General features: G+C 45.0%; 1 protein-coding gene across 2 annotated transcripts; it reads left to right on the top strand.

Annotated features, from left to right (window-relative positions):
• Nucleotides 1–7,547: 7,547 nt before the first annotated feature.
• On the top strand, nt 7,548–11,499 carry LOC143324801 (5-hydroxytryptamine receptor 1B). Of its 2 annotated transcripts, XM_076737543.1 has the most exons (3): nt 7,580–7,795; nt 8,591–8,739; nt 10,125–11,498. In XM_076737543.1, the coding sequence occupies exon 3, from the start codon at nt 10,160–10,162 to the stop codon at nt 11,216–11,218; it is 1,059 nt and encodes a 352-aa protein (XP_076593658.1). In that variant the 5' UTR covers nt 7,580–7,795; nt 8,591–8,739; nt 10,125–10,159; the 3' UTR covers nt 11,219–11,498. The 2 variants fall into 2 exon arrangements, with proteins under 2 accessions (XP_076593659.1, XP_076593658.1); XM_076737544.1 differs by lacking the exon at nt 8,591–8,739 and having other exon boundaries at nt 7,548–7,795; nt 10,125–11,499.
• The last annotated feature ends 5,721 nt before the right edge of the window (nt 11,500–17,220 follow it).

The following is a 17,220-nucleotide window of genomic DNA, read 5'->3' on the forward strand; positions in this document are numbered from 1 at the left end:
CGGAAACGAGCTCCATCTCTCGCTGTAACATGTATATTTCCCCTCTGGCCTGTGTTGCTCTGCTGCTCTGTTTGTCTGCTTTGTCAGTGCAGTGATTTGAAGGCGTTTGGTGACACAGAGCGACGCAGCTCATGAGTCTGCAGACCATCGACCTCACGCCTCTTTGGAACGGATTGGTTCTGCTCGCAGCCGCTTCACAATTTGGATAAAAAGCTTACGAACATGGTGAAAGTGAGTGTAAGTGGGCTGATGGACAACTAACATTGGTGTTTTCCACATAACCACAATATTTCCCTAAATTAAATGACACTGGACGGCAGTTAACAGGCAAAACATTGTCACTCAACGTCCTCTGAGCTTTTTCAAAGTCGTCCTTCATGATGTTCGTGCTTGCTGAAGTTGTGGGAGCTCATTACATTCCAGATATACAGTGTGAGACCACAGGAAGCGAGCCAGGGACAAACCTGAGGATGAGCTGAAACCTACAAAGACAGGACAAACCACACACGACTGTTAGGATTAGGGTTAGACTGCGGACCGTCAACACCAGCCAACCCAGACCTGAACAAACCTGGTCCAGCTCGGTCCCATCAGTCGTCAGGGCCAGATCAGGTTCAGGATCAGCGCAGCAGCCTTAATGTGAGTCCACACCTTTAGGCTGCTGCTGTTTCTTCCTCCATGTTTCTGATGCTGGCAAAGATTAACGACAACAAGTTGAAGAGAGGCCATTGCCCCAACTTCCAGTCTCCATATTTTTATGTATTTCACCAAAAAGTGAGAAACTCATTTATACCTTCAGCTGAAGTGAAAAAGTGGGAATATCAAAACTGAGAAGAAGCAGTTGTTGTGGCAGAAGCAGCTCGGGTACAATGATTTGTTTTTAGGTTAAAGGGATTTAATTCCCATTAAGCCTTCTGGGCTGAACCACTGCTGTCCTAACAGTTCGCAGCCTGAACCGAATGTCGCTAATGTGTAGAAAGGATGCAGACTTTAGGTGAAGCTGCATCAGAGCAGACCCATCTGCCGCCTCTGAAACATATTTCTATAAAGTAGATGTAAACACGCAGAATCACGTTTTATCTGCTGAACTACTCAGAACATCAAGCTTGAACCGTCAGTTTCTCTGCAGGCGCGACGATGGCAGGACTTCGGATTACATCATGAACAAACGCACCGTATGGACTGGTGGTGTGTGACACATCCATCTGGTGTCGCAGTGGCACTGAAATCCCACACCGGACAATTAAATCCTACACCAGAGGAATCTCCGACAAGACCCTCATCACACCTGACGAAGGGGCACAAATCCGGCTTAATGGTCCTTTAAGTGAGAGCATTACAGCGTCAGTATCACCCGTGGTGTGTTTGGCCTTGAGAGGCTCAGTTTGCCTAATTTATTATTAGCATACAGGTATAAATAATTCATAAACAGCCCTAAATGTCAATTAAAGGCAGCAAAAATGTCTTTATTTACCAGACAGTAATTCCACAGGAGATGAGCTCCTGGGAGTTACAGTTTTACTGTAAGATGCACAGAGCAGATATAACTGACCTGCTCCTCAAAGCAGGCTGGACACGTCACATATATGTAACATGTAAAACCATGTGACATTGTTGTCTGCTGCAGGTGATTGTGTACAGGTGTGTTTATGTCTGTGTTTCCATCCAAATGTAGAGCAAAGTGAGGCTGTACTTGGGCATAGCAGTGTTTTGAGCTAAATGCTAACATTAGCATGCTAAGATGCACACAGTGCAGTCCTAGCATGCTGATGTTTAGAAGGTTGTACAATGTTGACCATCTTATTTTGTCATGTTAGCATGCTAACATTTGCTAGTTATGGTTAAACACAAAGTACAGCTGAGGCTGAAAAACACAATTTGGACAAATTGAAATGGTGGAACTGGAGAAAAAGTCATAGCATCACTTATTATTCCAGTTTATCCTGAGGGGAACATGAATGCACCATGGCCTCGAAACGTGGATGGACGGTGGACACAGACTGGGAGGGGACATGTGTTCGCTGCCAGCACAAAACAGCAACACAACATTAAAAACATGTTTTTTTTCTGTTGATTTTCTATTGATTTCTGCAGTCCACAACGGGACGGCTTCATTTCAACCACAGTGAAAGAACCCTGATAATCCCCACGTCTTCTACGTCCCCGCTTCACAGTTTGAGCTCTAAGAAGTGAGCGAGCGCTCCTTTAGCATGTTACTACACCTGACCTGTGTCTCAGAACAGGAACCGAACCAGCCGGAAAGCAGCTCTGACTTATGAGACGTCACACAACGAGTCCCACATCTTTAAAGACGAGAAGACACGACGAGACCAGGAACAGGAAGTGGTCTGCCCTTAAAATCCAAAACATACATTTAGTGCCATTTTCTTTTTCAGCCGTCACACTTGAAGCATAAAACTTGTGGTGTGTGAGTAAAGTGTTCCTGTCAGTGTGTTTCTCTCTGCTCTGTGGATTCATAATCCTGCTGCATTCATGTGTTCATTCATGTTCCTGCTGCATTCATGTGTTCATTCATGTTCCTGCTGCATTCATGTGTTCATTCATTTTACTGCTGTAGATGTTTCAGCTTGAGCTCATTGAACTCCTTCATATCCTGAAGTCTGCTCCTTCTTTACAGTCGAAAGCAGACGCACAAGAAATGAAAAGAGGCTTTCTATGAATTATTGGCCTTTCTGCAGAGCCGCAGTGTAATTATTGTGCCCCCTCGCTTCACAGCTGGAGCTCAGCGCGTTCGAACGATGAGAGTCGAGTTTTCCTTCTGTTCGAGGACGACATGCTGAGCCTCACCCAGGTGATGAGTGTGTGCAGATGCTGGAGTAACTCGGCTCCTTCTGGGTGTGACTGTAAATAAAGAGTGGTCTTCGTCATCCAGCCTGGTTAGATAAGCTTTATATAAGACGTCTATCTTTGGTCCATCAGCCCGGTGTCCTCCTGCCCTCCTGTCAGCCGTAACTCGCTGGTGAAAGCTGCTGATTTGTCAGCAACTACCAACCACTTCAGCAGTTCATCACTCATCATTTCATTTCTTTCTGCTCGTCGGATGTGAAAATATTGACGGCTGTAATCGCTTGTTTTCATGTCAAAGCAGAAAAGCGTCCTCTTGTCTCCCGCTGGCTGTGAGTCGTTTATCCAAGAAGCAGTTGGATGACAGATCTTTCATTTTGGCGCTCCTCCTCTACCTCAGATTGGATTTTTATCTTCATTCCCTTTTGTGACTGTGAGGGACTTCACACTCTGTTAAAGAGCAGATATGCATATTCAGCTCGTGTTTTTGCTTCCTTATTTGGAAATGTTAATAGTTTGCATTTATCTTTGCTGTCTTTGTGAATCAGAGTAGATAAAACAGTCTTCAAACAGCGCTCAGGACGCGGTGCTGAAATCAGCTTTAACAGGCGAACCCCTGCAGACATCTTGAACCACGCTGGGGGTTGTGCGGCCTTCTTGTTAAATAAGTAATGAGACACACTTGAAGATTAGTCATCATCTGCATGTCCCCTGGAGTTTCTGTGGCGGATTAAAAAAACATCACAGCATCCTTTCCGTGCACACTTTTGTCATGCAAACTGAGGCTGAACGCCGCACTCCAACGCCCTGAAAGTCTACTTCCTCTGTCACCTCATTACTGTGAGCGATGGGTTGATGCGTGAACACAAATTTAGGTGTGAAAAAGTGGGTTTGAGTTTATATTCTCGAGAATATGACATGCACGGCGGAGTTCAAGTGGACTTCTTAGTGATTAAACACTTTATTAAATGATTAAAAGTAGTGACAATCTCGCGATGGGATCAGACGTGACGCCGATCAGCGTGTTGAGGTTCAGACCCGTGAGTACTCAGAGGTGTTACTGCATTACTACACGAGTACTTTGATGACAGTTGTGACACCGTTAGCGACACTGTTGGTGTTCTCACTGATCGCATCTGCGACAACAGAGTGTGAAATCCTCACAAATGGTAACACCAGCTCCTCCAGCCACGATCTCCCTGCAGTGATGGTTCCTCAGAACACCGTCCAGCTGACAACTGATCCTTTATCTCAGCCATGATTCTACATTCATGACTAACCGTCTTTAATATGCATCCTAATGAGGGAGTGACCATGGTCAGGCGTGTGGAATAAGTCTGACACGGTTCAGCTGGTGAGATCCTAGTCTAGTTTCAAACGTCTCAGGATGGACGGGAATGATTGAATCTGGCTTTCAGAGACTTTTGAGGTACATTTTGCTGAACCAGTTGAAGAAGCTTCAGCAGCAGGTGTCAGGAAATGTGTTTTATGAATTCCCCCCTAAAATCAGTCATTTCTTCCCTCAAACTGCTAAATTATGTACTTCTACTCCTCAGTTTACTACATAATTACTTAATTTCTTCCCCCAAATTAAAGAAGAATGCTCTAATTTGAGACATAAGTGTGTATTTCCTGGTAACGGAGCAGCACTCAGCCTGTGAAACAGCTGTTTATTTGTCAGCGTTGACAAATTTAGAACAAGCATGAGGACGGCGTTCAGACGACCTCGCAGGATGAGTGGATATCACTGCAGAGCTGTTTATTTATATGACTCACCTTTTTTTTCTTGAATTATTTTTTTACCCTTCGGCTGCAACCCTCCTTGTTTTATTTACTTATTTACCCTTACCAAAAAGAACACATGCAAAAGATCTTATTTCACATTTGGAAAGATGAATGACATGTGTTCAAAACAGTACCGTATGTGATTAATCACCTGCATATCAGCGTGTGAAATTTGTTACGTGTGTGAAACATCACATGTGCAAAAACCAAATGAGCTTCAATGGTAATTTTCTAATGGTTTTGCACATAAAAACACACAAAATGTGCAGTTTTAAAGGTCTGCTGTTTCCAGCATTTCCAGGATTTCCAGGCATCTTCCGACAAAAATTAAATGTAATGTTTTCATCAGTGTAAAATCACCTAAAATATGTCTCTTTCTCTACTAAATACTAATAAAACATCAATTATACACATTTTAAGTAATCACTGAAGTTATTAAAATTGATCCCTCTGGGGATCTACGTGCATGAACCAAGTTTCAACCCATTCAACAGTTACTGAGATGTTTCTGCACCACAGTGGTGGACTCATCATCCCGATAGCCACGCTGCTAACGGCGCCTCCACAAAGAGAATTTCCAAAAGAAACCTGAAGCGGTGAAACTGAGGACATGTTCCACTGCAGGCAGCGGTGCAGGCATCTGTAGTCAACACACATGTCTGAGTCCAGTTTGTTTGCACAGCCAAACACAGTTTTTACTCTGAATATCAACGCGTCAGATACTCAGCATGAGTCAATATTTGACCTGAGACTGCTGATACCAAACAGTTTCTAAAATCCTTGACAAACAGCCTGCTGGCGGTGGAACACTGAAGCGCTCCATTAAAACCTAATCAGCTTGTCATTTGCAAGTCACAGTAATGAAATTCACACTGACATTTAAGCCCGACATCCGTGCAAATAAGGCTGTTGTTATTTCCATGTGTCTAATTTAAAGGTGTGATAACCTGATGGAGCAGCATTTCTTGCTCTGTGTTTCATGAGGGGAGGGAAAGCGACATTTGCATTCAACAGAAGGCTTCGAAGAGCATTTCCATGAAGAAACCATCACAGGCTGCATCAGTGAGAGGAAAACAAACCTGGGTACTCTCCTGACGGCGTGTGTCTCTCATCCTTCAAGGGGAATGAAAACCATCCAGGTCTCCATGTAATTTCAGTTCAGCAGGTTTGAGTGAGCTCGTACGTTTATTCTGTGATTCCACCGAGACATAAAATGATTCCACAGACAATGAATCTGCTGCTGAGGATGTGGATCCACGAGATGAAGCATTAAAGTTAAAAGTCAAAGCCGTCACGCTGCAGTAAAGTGTTCCTGTCAGTGTTTCTATCTGCTCTTTGTGGATTCATTTTATTTCAGCTTGGTGACGATGCATTTTCAGCTGATCCAAGAGGCTTTTTTAACAGTTTATTGAGCTGAAGAAGACATGAAGGAACTCTTCATCCTTCAGTTCATCACAAACATTCAACACATCTGGAGATATGTGGATTTCACTGCAGGGGAAGGGGGTGAAAACTGTAATCTGACTAAAGCTGTCAGACAAATGTAGTGGAGTAAAAAGTACAATCTTGATGTGTGAGATGTGGTGGAGTAGAAGTATAAAGTTGCATGAAATGGAAACACTCGACTAAAGTACAAGTATCTGACATTTCTGCTGAAGTACTTGAGTACATGTACTTTAAAACATACAGATGGGCTCAAAGTGCTTTAAAGCAGGATGGATGTTCACAGAAACTCTTTAACAAGCACTCAGCCGAGCAAAAACCACACATGTGAAGTTTTAAAATAGCTTTAATCTCTGTGATACGGAGGAGGTGGATGTGAGAGGGAATCATGAGAAGAAGCAGCTGACGGGTTTCGTGTTGACTGATTTAAGCTCCAGAAACAAACGCCCCACGCTGTGATCTGAAGCATCGGACCGGAGCTGTGACCTCTGGATTAAGGATTACCCACCACACACAGAGAAGCACGGGATTATGCTTTTGTTTTGTCGTGTCCACTGCTGCCAGTGCAGGACTGGAGCCAAACCCACAGATAAACGACAGCACTGCACTCTGACTGCTGGACTCAGAGGTTTGTGAAGCTTCTGATAAGATGAAGATGATGAGGAGTCAAAGGAGAGAGGAGGCGTCGAACTGCACAGGTCACGATGCTTCAGCAGTCAGAGAGCTGCCTGCTGTGTTAATGGGTTCAACTGTACGAGCAACACCTCAGCGTTACAGAGTCACCAGAGTTCAGTGGTCTCTGTCTCTGCTTCTTGTTCATCCATAGGATGAGTGGATGGATCAGCTGATCCCTGCAGAGACCACACCTCTACAGGTCTGCTGTGACTCCATTAAAACTCATTAAATTAGAAATCTGTAACAAATAAGCACAAGACTGAAATAATGATGGTTTGACACATGGACACATCCTGGTGACGCACATCACCACCAGCACCACCATCACCACCATCACCACCACCATCACCACCAGCACTACCAGCACCATCACCACCAGCACCACCAGCACCATCACCACCAGCACCACCAGCACCACCATCACCACCATCACATCTGGATCTTTCAGGGACTTTGGCCCACTTCGTAGGTGAAGTGTCAAAACATGTCATGAAGTGGTTTAGCAGAACAGAGTCTGAGCTCAGAGTTGATCAGGTGGAACCTCTTCTCTTGCTGACAGCTGTGACAGTCATGGACTCCAGCCTGAGAATCAGCGAAACAAAAAAAAAAAAAAAAAAAAAAAAAAAAAATGGAAAGGCTTTCAGAGGAGGAGCGGACCCGGAGGAGATTCTGCCAAGGATTCAGTCAGATAAATGAGCCAGTCGGACACAGTGACGGGACATACAACCATCCTCATCCTCCGGCATGCACGTCCTGGACTGCAGCAGCCTTCGTGTTATAGGCGGGGGACTCCTCTGTCATCAGCATCCTCAGCCAATGGAGGAACCAGCGGAGGAGACACTTTAACCGTCTCTCCGGAGCGGAGAGCATCAGAACGCAGCGCCCGGTGGCGCGGATCCATCCTCCCGTTCAGGTACCAGCATCTGGTTCTGGTTCTGCTATTGGACTCTTTACCCTCTTTATTTCCTCTTGAAGACTGTGGGATGGTTTGAGCTGCAGTGGCAGCCCGCTGTGTGGATGTCCAGAGGGGAAATGCAGCTTCACGGAAGGCTGGATTCTGCGTCTTGAAGGGAATTTAAGGGTAAAAGTGAGTACAGTTGCGTGTTAATGTCTGATATGACCTGACAATGAAGATGTGATTCAGTGGATGAGTTGACCTTCCACAAAAATATCAGGGAACTGTTTCAAAGAGAATCCCTGCAGGGAATCTGGAAGTGCGCTAAAACCCAGAAGATCCGCGTGTCTTTTTGCACACTAACAGCCAAAATTATTCCTTAAACAAAATGTCAGACAGAGTGACTGTGGCAGTAATCTTGTGCTTAAAACACTTTAAAGCGCGTGTCCAGTAAGACGCGCAGAGTCTTGCTGGACAGTGCGCGCTGGAAAGTGATGGATTCTCTTTGCGTCCCGGGGATCATTGGCCGGATGTGCGGGAGGTTTCCGCATGACTGCGCGCTGTAGATGGATATACAGTGGAAAAAAAAGCTTGAGGATATGACATCTGAAACTGAAAAGCAAAATAAGCAGTGACAGGATAGCCTGCAGCTGCGTCTCTGTCATATTTCGCAACACGGATGTCCTAAAAACTGGATGCATCTTTTGTCTTATTTAACATTTACTTAAGTCGGGAATGTGTGGAGATGATCACTGAAGGAGCACCGAGGAGCATTTTAAGACACTCTGAGCTGGAGGCTCTGGTCGTGACTGAGGATGTCTCAGTGTTTCAGCTTGGCCGCTTCTGCAAAATAACTTGAGGACATTTTTAAGAGAAAATTAACTACAGGATGGTCTTTAGTATATTAACCCCTCACAGACAGTTAAACATGTTGTACATTAGGCTGAACTGAATAAGACTGACGTCCTTTTTTCACTGTAACTGAAGGAGGATGTCCAGGAACCGCCTCGCTCTGCAGCGCGTGTACGTTTGTGCCTCTGCGGATTAAAGAGTCCACGAGCGCCAGCTGGGTTCTGTTTACTATTACAGCTGCTGTTATCCGACCAGATTATGACGTCAGCTCTCCCCCCGCAGGAGTAAGTAGTGTCCATCCATCCATCCACCCGTCCATCATCATCCATCCATCATCCCTCCATCCATCCATTCATCCATCCATCCATCCATCATCCTCCATCATCCACCCATCCATCATCCACCCACCATCCATCCATCATCATCATCCATCCATCCATGCATTCATCCATCCATCATCCACCCATCCATCATCCACCCACCATCCATCCATCATCATCATCCATCCATCCATGCATTCATCCATCCATCCATCCATCATCCATCCATCATCCCTCCATCCATCCATCTATCATCCATCCATCCATCCTCCATCCTCCACCCATCCATGCATTCATCCATCCATCCATCATCCTTCCATCCATCATCCACCCACCATCCATCCATCATCATCATCCATCCATCCATACATTCATCCATCATCCATCATCCATCCATCATCCCTCCATCCATCATCCACCCACCATCCATCCATCATCATCATCATCCATCCATCCATCCATCCATCATTATCCTTCCATCCATGCATTCATCCTTCCATCACCTTCCCTCCATCCATCCATCATCCATCCATCCATTATCCATCATCCATCCATCCCTCTGTCATCCATCCATCAATCATCCATCATCCACCCACCATCCATCATCCCTCCATCCATCATCCATCCATCATCCACCCAGTCTGGTCCATCCTCACATGTCAGCTGACATCAGATCAGCTGTTGTTGCTGCATCATGACATCAGTGCAGGAAGTTGAGGGAGGACAACAAAGGGAAACATTGTTAACACAAAATGAAATCTTTGACACAGAATTTTGCCACAACATGCAGTGAATGATTTGTCAGAGATTGTTCCACCGCAGCTTCACATGCTGTTTATTCATATGTGTAATTTATATCAGGTCCCACCTTCAGTCACAGTGTGATCTGGTGGTGGACCTTCATGTGCGAAGGCAGCACAATGTAAGCGCACACATCAGCTGAGCTGCAGGGTTGCATCTTCTGACGCCTGTAGGGTCCAGTGGCAGTGATGTGTTGATCCAGTGAGTGAGCGCTGATGTAGATTAATACCAGGAAACAGGACAGTGGTTTATCCTGATGGGCTGACGCATCAACTCGCGACAAAACCACTGGTGTGAGTTCCTCTTCAGGGTGTGGAGGTCGGGGCGTTGGATGGGCGTGAGGTGGATCCAGTCTTCATGCAGGAGAGCAGGGATTACAAACCCATTACAGACACGTTACAGAACTAATGTTAGTTTTTGTTTTTAAATATAACCAACATCCCCAAACTTTAACGATCCCACAGTTGTCGTGTGCAGACACACAAACGCAGCACATTTCACATGAGCAGTTTTTGTAACTCTTGGCTTCTTTCTCTTTGTGATTTTAGGTCATGAAGTGAATGCTGCAGCACCTCTGGTTCCAATGATTGAGACCAGCACTCCCACCATGCTGCACAGAACTGAGCCAGCACACTGCACCGTGTGCTGCTGTACGCTGGCCAACAAAATCCTCATGGTGCTCTTCATGGTGCTGCTCATCTTCGCCATCTTGTTTGGGAACTTGGTGACTCTGGCTGTGATTTTAGGGACTAAACACTTCCACACGCCGCAGGGCTACCTGAAGGCGTCCCTCGCTGTGGCAGATCTGGCCGTGGGGATATTCGTGGTGCCGCTGTCTGTCTACGCCGAGGTCTACCTCATGGTGACCGACTCGGCACCAGAGTGGACTTCATACAACTCGCAGTTGGTGAGTTTCCACCCGTGCAACGTTATCGGCCCCATCTTTGCCGGCTGCACTTTGGTCTCCATCACCACCATTTTCCTGATGACCATCGAGAGGAGCATCGCTGTGCTGAGGCCACTGCACAAAGACTCTGTGATCACACGGAAAAGGACCACCATCCTCATCGTCCTCTCCTGGGTGGGAAGTTTCTTCTTGGCGGTCTCTCCGATGGTTTTCAGCAGCGAGATCGCTCTGGAGTACAACTCCTGCAGCCGGATGTGTAATTACGCTCTGGGGACCATCGGCGAGTTTCCCAGCCAGGCCTGGAACATCCTCCTTCTGTTCCCCACGTTTGACTTCACTCTCCTGGGTGGAACTGTGGTCATCAACGTCATCTCTCTGTCCAGCATCCGGCAGCATTCGAAGCGCAGGAAACACCTGGCCGAGGCCGAGTGCCAAAGCACCACCAAACCCACGTTCTCTGACATCAAAGCAGCCAGAACGATAGGGACGCTGACTGTGGCGTTTACCGCATCATTCACCCCCATCGCTGTATTCGTGGTCGGGAACGTTTTGGGGAATACATGGTGCAACTTTTCCTTTTTCGCCTTCTGGATTTTGGCCACCAACAGTTGCTGGAATGTCATAATTTACAGCGTGAGGGATCAGAAGTTCAGACTTCGCGCACACAAGCTGCTCATGCCTTTCCAGAGAAAAAACACAACCAAAAATCTAAAGAACTCAGCGACCAAAGACTAGAGCTGGACCTCATCAGGACCGCGTCACTTAGATGTTTGTTTGTCACACAAACCCGCCGTTCAACACGTTGTGGCTCTCGTTAAGAGACGCCTCTGCATGTTTTGTGGATTGCTGTTGTGAAGTTTTTACATTAGCATGGAAAGTTCTCAGATCACAGCTGTTGGATATTAAATGTCCCTCGTTGTGGACATTTGTGTGGTTCTGTGTAACATGAAGCGTGTTTCAGTCTGTGGAATGCTTGTTTTCCTGAGTGTGAGCAATTAAAACATGAGTCAAACTCAACCTGATTCCACAGTGTGTGAAGATGTATCTAAGACATATTTCAGACACATATTCTCAACTGACACACGACAAGATTATTCAGTCAGTTCTGCCGTGTTCATGGTCAGACTGTACACTGAGAGCAATACAAGGTAAAATAATACTGTACTGATCAGCAGGAGGGAAATTATTTGATGGTAAAATTATGTTTATACAAATTTCCTCAAGCTATTTTTTTCATATTTATAACGACACAGTCTAAAAATAGCAGGGCATCATTGGGATCAAAGTCGGACAGTTTAATGTGGAAGTCTATGGGGATTGGCTCATTTTTGGAGGCAGAGGATCAGAAGATGCAGCATCAAGGACAGATGAGTAAAGTACAAAAGGCAGAATACTACAATTCTCATCCAACCTATAGGTGAGCACACCCAGGCTACCACCTGATACACACCTGACACACACCTGATACACACCTGTCAGATGAAAATGGTCCCAACCGGCTGCCACCAGGGAACAATACAGACACAGACAGCAGGAATCTATGCAACATTAGCAAATACTACTGAAACCTACAGAGAAAATTAACATCAGCGTGAAAGAATTTCAGTGTTCTGACTTCACAGATTTCCCAATAAAAAGTGGAAATTGAACAGCTCTCAGTTTGTCATCTGCCGTCACTCAACAGAAAATACTTTTCCAGCCTCAGAACTTTCATCTACTCTCTTCACTTTAAGCAATTTCACACCTCGTGGATTATCATTTTCTGAGCTTCCCTAAAAGTCCCGGCAGTCACGGCCAATTTAATGACTTTTTGCAGAATGACATAAACTCTCCAGACTCCACCGGCCGGCTGCCCGTATGCTGACACAAACACTTTGACTGAACAGCAGGAACAATCAACACCAACAGCAAACAAATGATTACATAGTTGAGTCAAAGGTCCAGATGATCCAAATCCAGGAACACATTTGGTCCAGAACAATAGAAAGATGTTTTATCATTTGAAATTAGCGTGCAGAGGTGCTAATCTTCTGTACTTTCTCTGGTAGAAGTCCAGTAAGCACATATGGATAGCTGTGTGGGTTTCAAAATGGCCGCCGCACTTTCACCTTTCAGCTGACACCTCGCTTGACCGACTTCCATGTCCACAGCACAGCAGCCAACGAGAGTCCACATTTAAGGGGATTGCCTACTTCTCTTCAGTCGTGTGCAGATCAGGGGCAGATGATTGGCACCTCAGACAGCCAATGAAATCGAGTCGGGATATGCTGCTTCAGTGGATAATTTACAGCCAAATTCAGTGCAAAGAAGGATATTACACAGGGTTTGAAATGATAAACACAGTAAATGGCCTAAACATAAATATATATAGCCAAAAATAAGTATAGATAGCCAAAAATATACATACTCATCTACATAGAACAAAAACACCCAGAACAGGCTGAAAACCCTTCATTCTGGGCGTCATCAGGATTCATCCTCTGGGAAGTGGACAGAACACAGAAAGATATCTGTTGACAGACTGATATCAGCATCTAAACCAGACAAAATACCCTAAAAATACATGAGTGACATAATAAATATGTTTGCTCATGTGTTTTTGATGATGACAGATTTTGTTCTCGGTGAAAATAAAGGGAAGTTTCTGATGTCTAACGAGGGCTGACCCACACGAGAGGAATGAAAAATGAAATCCAGGCTGTTGAGTTCTTTGAAAACATCATATTTCTTCACCAGGGTGTTGTCGTCCCTGAGCTCATTGCACAGAACCTGCAGAAAGAAAGATAAAGAAGCCCTTTCTGTCAAATACATCACTTCCTGCCATGAACGCTCACAGCGATGAGTCACAGCTGGAGGAATGAAAGGAAGCGAACAGAACCAATGAGAAAAAGATGAAAGGAGAGAAAGACGTCGCTGTCCTTGACTCTCATATCAATAAAGCTCACAGTGGACTGACTGGAGGAAGATGATGAAGATGCTCCAGAAAAAGACCACCGCCGGCCTTTTCTCAAAGACAGAGCAGCAGATTTGATGATCGTGGAAGCACCGCCGCCTGTAAATGCTCAGCGATGCTGCGTGCTGCACTGAAAACTGAACTAAAACCAAATGACTTTCATGAAGTTTCACACAGACAGACACGTTCCTCAGCAGATGATTGCTCATAACTTTAGGAACCCACCAACCTTTAATGCAGCGCCACCAACAGGTCAGAGTTTAGGGTGCCTTTCAGCCTCAGCTGTTCCTTGAGATTAACGTTAACTTGACAGCAGAGCCTTCTGAAAGCACAGCTGAGCCGAGCACGACGTGTTGTTAGCAGAGCAGCAGCAGCTTCAGTCCATCTGTGTCTCTGCAGGGTGCGTTCAGGGACAGCCTTCTGTGTGGATCGTACACGTTTTGATCCCAACACACAATCGCTGCAGAGGCAGAAGAGGGCCTGTTCTGTCAGACGTGTGGGAGATGGACAGGCGTGAAGAAGAACACGGCTGAAACGCCTCCTGTGTGACGAGCTGAAACACTCCCAACGGAAAACCTGCCTGAAACCGTGGATTCATTCCCCAAAACTGAGACCTGATCTGACAACGGTGTCGACACTAAATCTAAAGACAAGGCCGATTCTGAAGGCCACTGTGATGATGATTTCACCTGTGATGATGAAGAGCAACTTTCTTAAGATGTTTTGCTCTTTGGCTTTAATCAGGGCGATGAAGGCGTTAAAATAAACCTGCAGTAGGATTCAGTTCACTGACATGTTGGCTCACAGACCTGAGATCTGTGGGTAAATTAAGAATCAGTCCCACAGTTTGTAAGAAGAGCAAAGTTGTCTTGAGCTTTTTTATTTTTGGTGTGTGATGAACTTTACGTCTTATTTCAGTCACAGCAGCAGCTTCTCTGTCGTCTTCTGCTTCAAGGTCGTCTGTCTGGTCAGAAAAGTGTCTTTTATTTGTTTCCAATCAGCAAAATCTCTGTTTTATTGTGTCCTGTTCAGACCATCAGTGTCTTTTCCATTCAGAAACATTAGAAAGTGGAGCATCTGTTCTTAATTATCTCTGCTTTTTCCATCTGGGCCTCTTGTGTTCGTCTGGTGGCAGAAACATGATGAGACGTCAGACATGTCCTGCCTCTCGTCCGACAGTCTTTGTCCTCCTTTGACTGAAATCAAAATTGCTTTGAGAAAGTGCAGCATTTTTGTGGCACTTGTTGAAAGTTATTCACAAAATTTATCAAGAAAAACTGGAAACCAACATGATTTCTGAGAGGATTTCTCCCAAAGGGACTCAAGTCTTAAAGGTTTTTCAACCAAATAAAATAAAATGATCTTTTAGAAATCCAACACTGTCAGTAAGTGTTCTTTAAACTACAAGGTCATTAATGTCCCCTACAGGACTTAATAAAGGCTTATCTAATCTTATCTTATCTTAAAATTGGAGCTTAATCAGAGCTTCCAGAAAGCAAAATGTTGTCGTATGTCAGCAGTAACTGAACGGGTCGTTTATGTCGCACGTTCATCGTTTAGAAAGACGATGTTTTAAAGAACCTGCAGATCATTTATTTGACTTTAGTTTATTCACGTCGTGCAGCTTCAGCTTCGCAGATAAAACAGCTGAGTTTCATTTTTTCAGAGCAGAGGAACTCGTCGTCGGGGCTCATCATCTGCGTTTCCGCCCGCAGTACCTGGAACCTTCAGTCAGAGGAACCACTTTAAGGAACTCAAAGGTTCCTTCAGCCTGTTGCTGTCAGCGTTTCCCCCACAGACCCCAGCAGGCTGCTGTGACTGTGCTGCGCTCTCTGACTCCATGTCAATGTGTCGAAGCACCGCCAACTAAAACCAAACTTTCAAAGATGGCGGCTGAAATAAAATGCTGCGAGTACTCGACCAATCAGGGATGTTGAGCGCTGAGATGAGTCAGCGGACTCATTTAATGAACGAACTTAATTAATTGAGCTCTTGGTGTGCTAATTAGAAACACGTGAACCAGGATTCAGTCACCCTACGTCCTCTGAACTTTCAGCTGCACATCACAGCGACTGCGAGGCGTTTACTGTCCACGCTTTAATCTGTATTACCTCCATTCAGCAACTTGAACTGGGAACGGTCCGACTTTAAGTTTTCAGGGACTGTTTGAGCTCCTCCTTCAGAGAAAAGTCCTCTCAGAGACAGTTTAAAGCACGGAGGTGAGAGGTGTCAGGAGCATGGTGCGTTCAGCGTGTCGTTCGGGAAGCTTTCACTCCAAGATCTCTGCCTCTAGAAGGACTGAACACATGCGGCTTTGTGCCGAGCGCCTTGTTTTATCCTCGTGTTGCATCTGTATTCCTTCACTGAATCCTGGGATTGAATTTGAACTAGTTTTAACGATTCTCAGTGTGTCTGTGTGAGACAGGCCTTTATTGAGGTTTCAATTACACAGGCCTCCAAACTGTGCTTAAAGCAAATTTATTAAGATGTTTCATCAGCGTGCTTTGATTTTAACTCCCCTCAGAGGCGGAGGAGGACGAGCAGGCGGGCGGGGTGACGGCTCGGGTTTCTGTGCACGTGCTTTTTATCCTGAAGAAGCTCGAGGACAGAAGCAGCACGTTTTCCTGCAACATCAGTACCTGAAGTTAAAAAAAATCCGACATTTCATTATTACAGACAGCAAGAACAAAACAGGAGACGCAGAAAAAGAAGAAAATGAGCATAAAAACAATGTCGCCTTGAGAAGGATTTATTATGTATTTGTTTATTCAGTCTTATATTTGGTTTTTAATTGTTTATATCTTTTACAAAAATCTCCATGAACACAATCATAGAACACACACAATATAAAAAGAGAATATAAATACTGCACGCTGTACATCCTCTGTGTACACATAAAGACACACATACTGAACATCATCATCCAGCCATCATTCACTGTTTATACAGTCTGTGTTGTTTTCAACTTGACCTGTATATAGATGTTTTATTTAGGTTGTTATTTACACACATCTCCATGCATTCATACACCTACTTCTCCACACACCTGTGCTCACAATAGTCCTCTCTGTTCTTTACCTTTATTTCTTCAGCTCTGTTGTCCTTGTTCTCCACTTTATTCCTGTTAGCGCAATGAGAGCAATGAGTAGCCACAGTCATATCCTTTGTGTTTGTACTCATATTTGGACAATAAAGCCGATTCTTTCACTCAATCCACAGAGTATTTCTTGTTTGGAGACGCACGCTTTGGCCTTCTGGTGGCTCAGCAGTGGAGGGTTCTGTGTCCTCAGTTAAGTTTATATTGATGCGCATCACAAACTTGGTTGTTCTGACGTGAAACGGTAGATAAGTTTGACAAGTCGTGACGTTAATGTGAGCTGGCCTCCTCGCTGCGGATGAAGTGGTGCATCAGAGATGAAACACAGAGTGACTGATAAACTCTGCTGCAGTTCGCTCTCTGCCTTTCTGGGCGAAATTCTTCCTCTGGAGGGAGCAAATCTGCCTGTTTAATAATCTAATCAGACAACCAACCAACCCAATCAGTCACTCTGATTTAGAGCAAAGTGCCTCTCACACCAACAGCAGCTGTGACTTTTCAATCAGGCCGAGTCAGTGCGGCAGTCTGAGAGTTTTTACATGAAAACAACTTCTTATGGAAATGAATGAGAGATAAAAACAACAAAAGGTCTTCAGCGTTGATTCCAAAGAGCATCTTTAATGAAGAGAGCGAACGTCTCATGCTGGAGTTTACTTGGATGCTCCACTGATGCTTTTAGCAGGCAGG

The sequence above is a fragment of the Chaetodon auriga genome, chromosome 8 (genome assembly GCF_051107435.1).
Source record: "Chaetodon auriga isolate fChaAug3 chromosome 8, fChaAug3.hap1, whole genome shotgun sequence".
NCBI lineage: Eukaryota > Metazoa > Chordata > Actinopteri > Chaetodontiformes > Chaetodontidae > Chaetodon > Chaetodon auriga.

Bases quoted from the DNA above. Each gene is read 5' to 3' on its own strand.
- LOC143324801 (XM_076737544.1), top strand. From the start codon at position 10,160: ATGATTGAGACCAGCACTCCCACCATGCTGCACAGAACTGAGCCAGCA.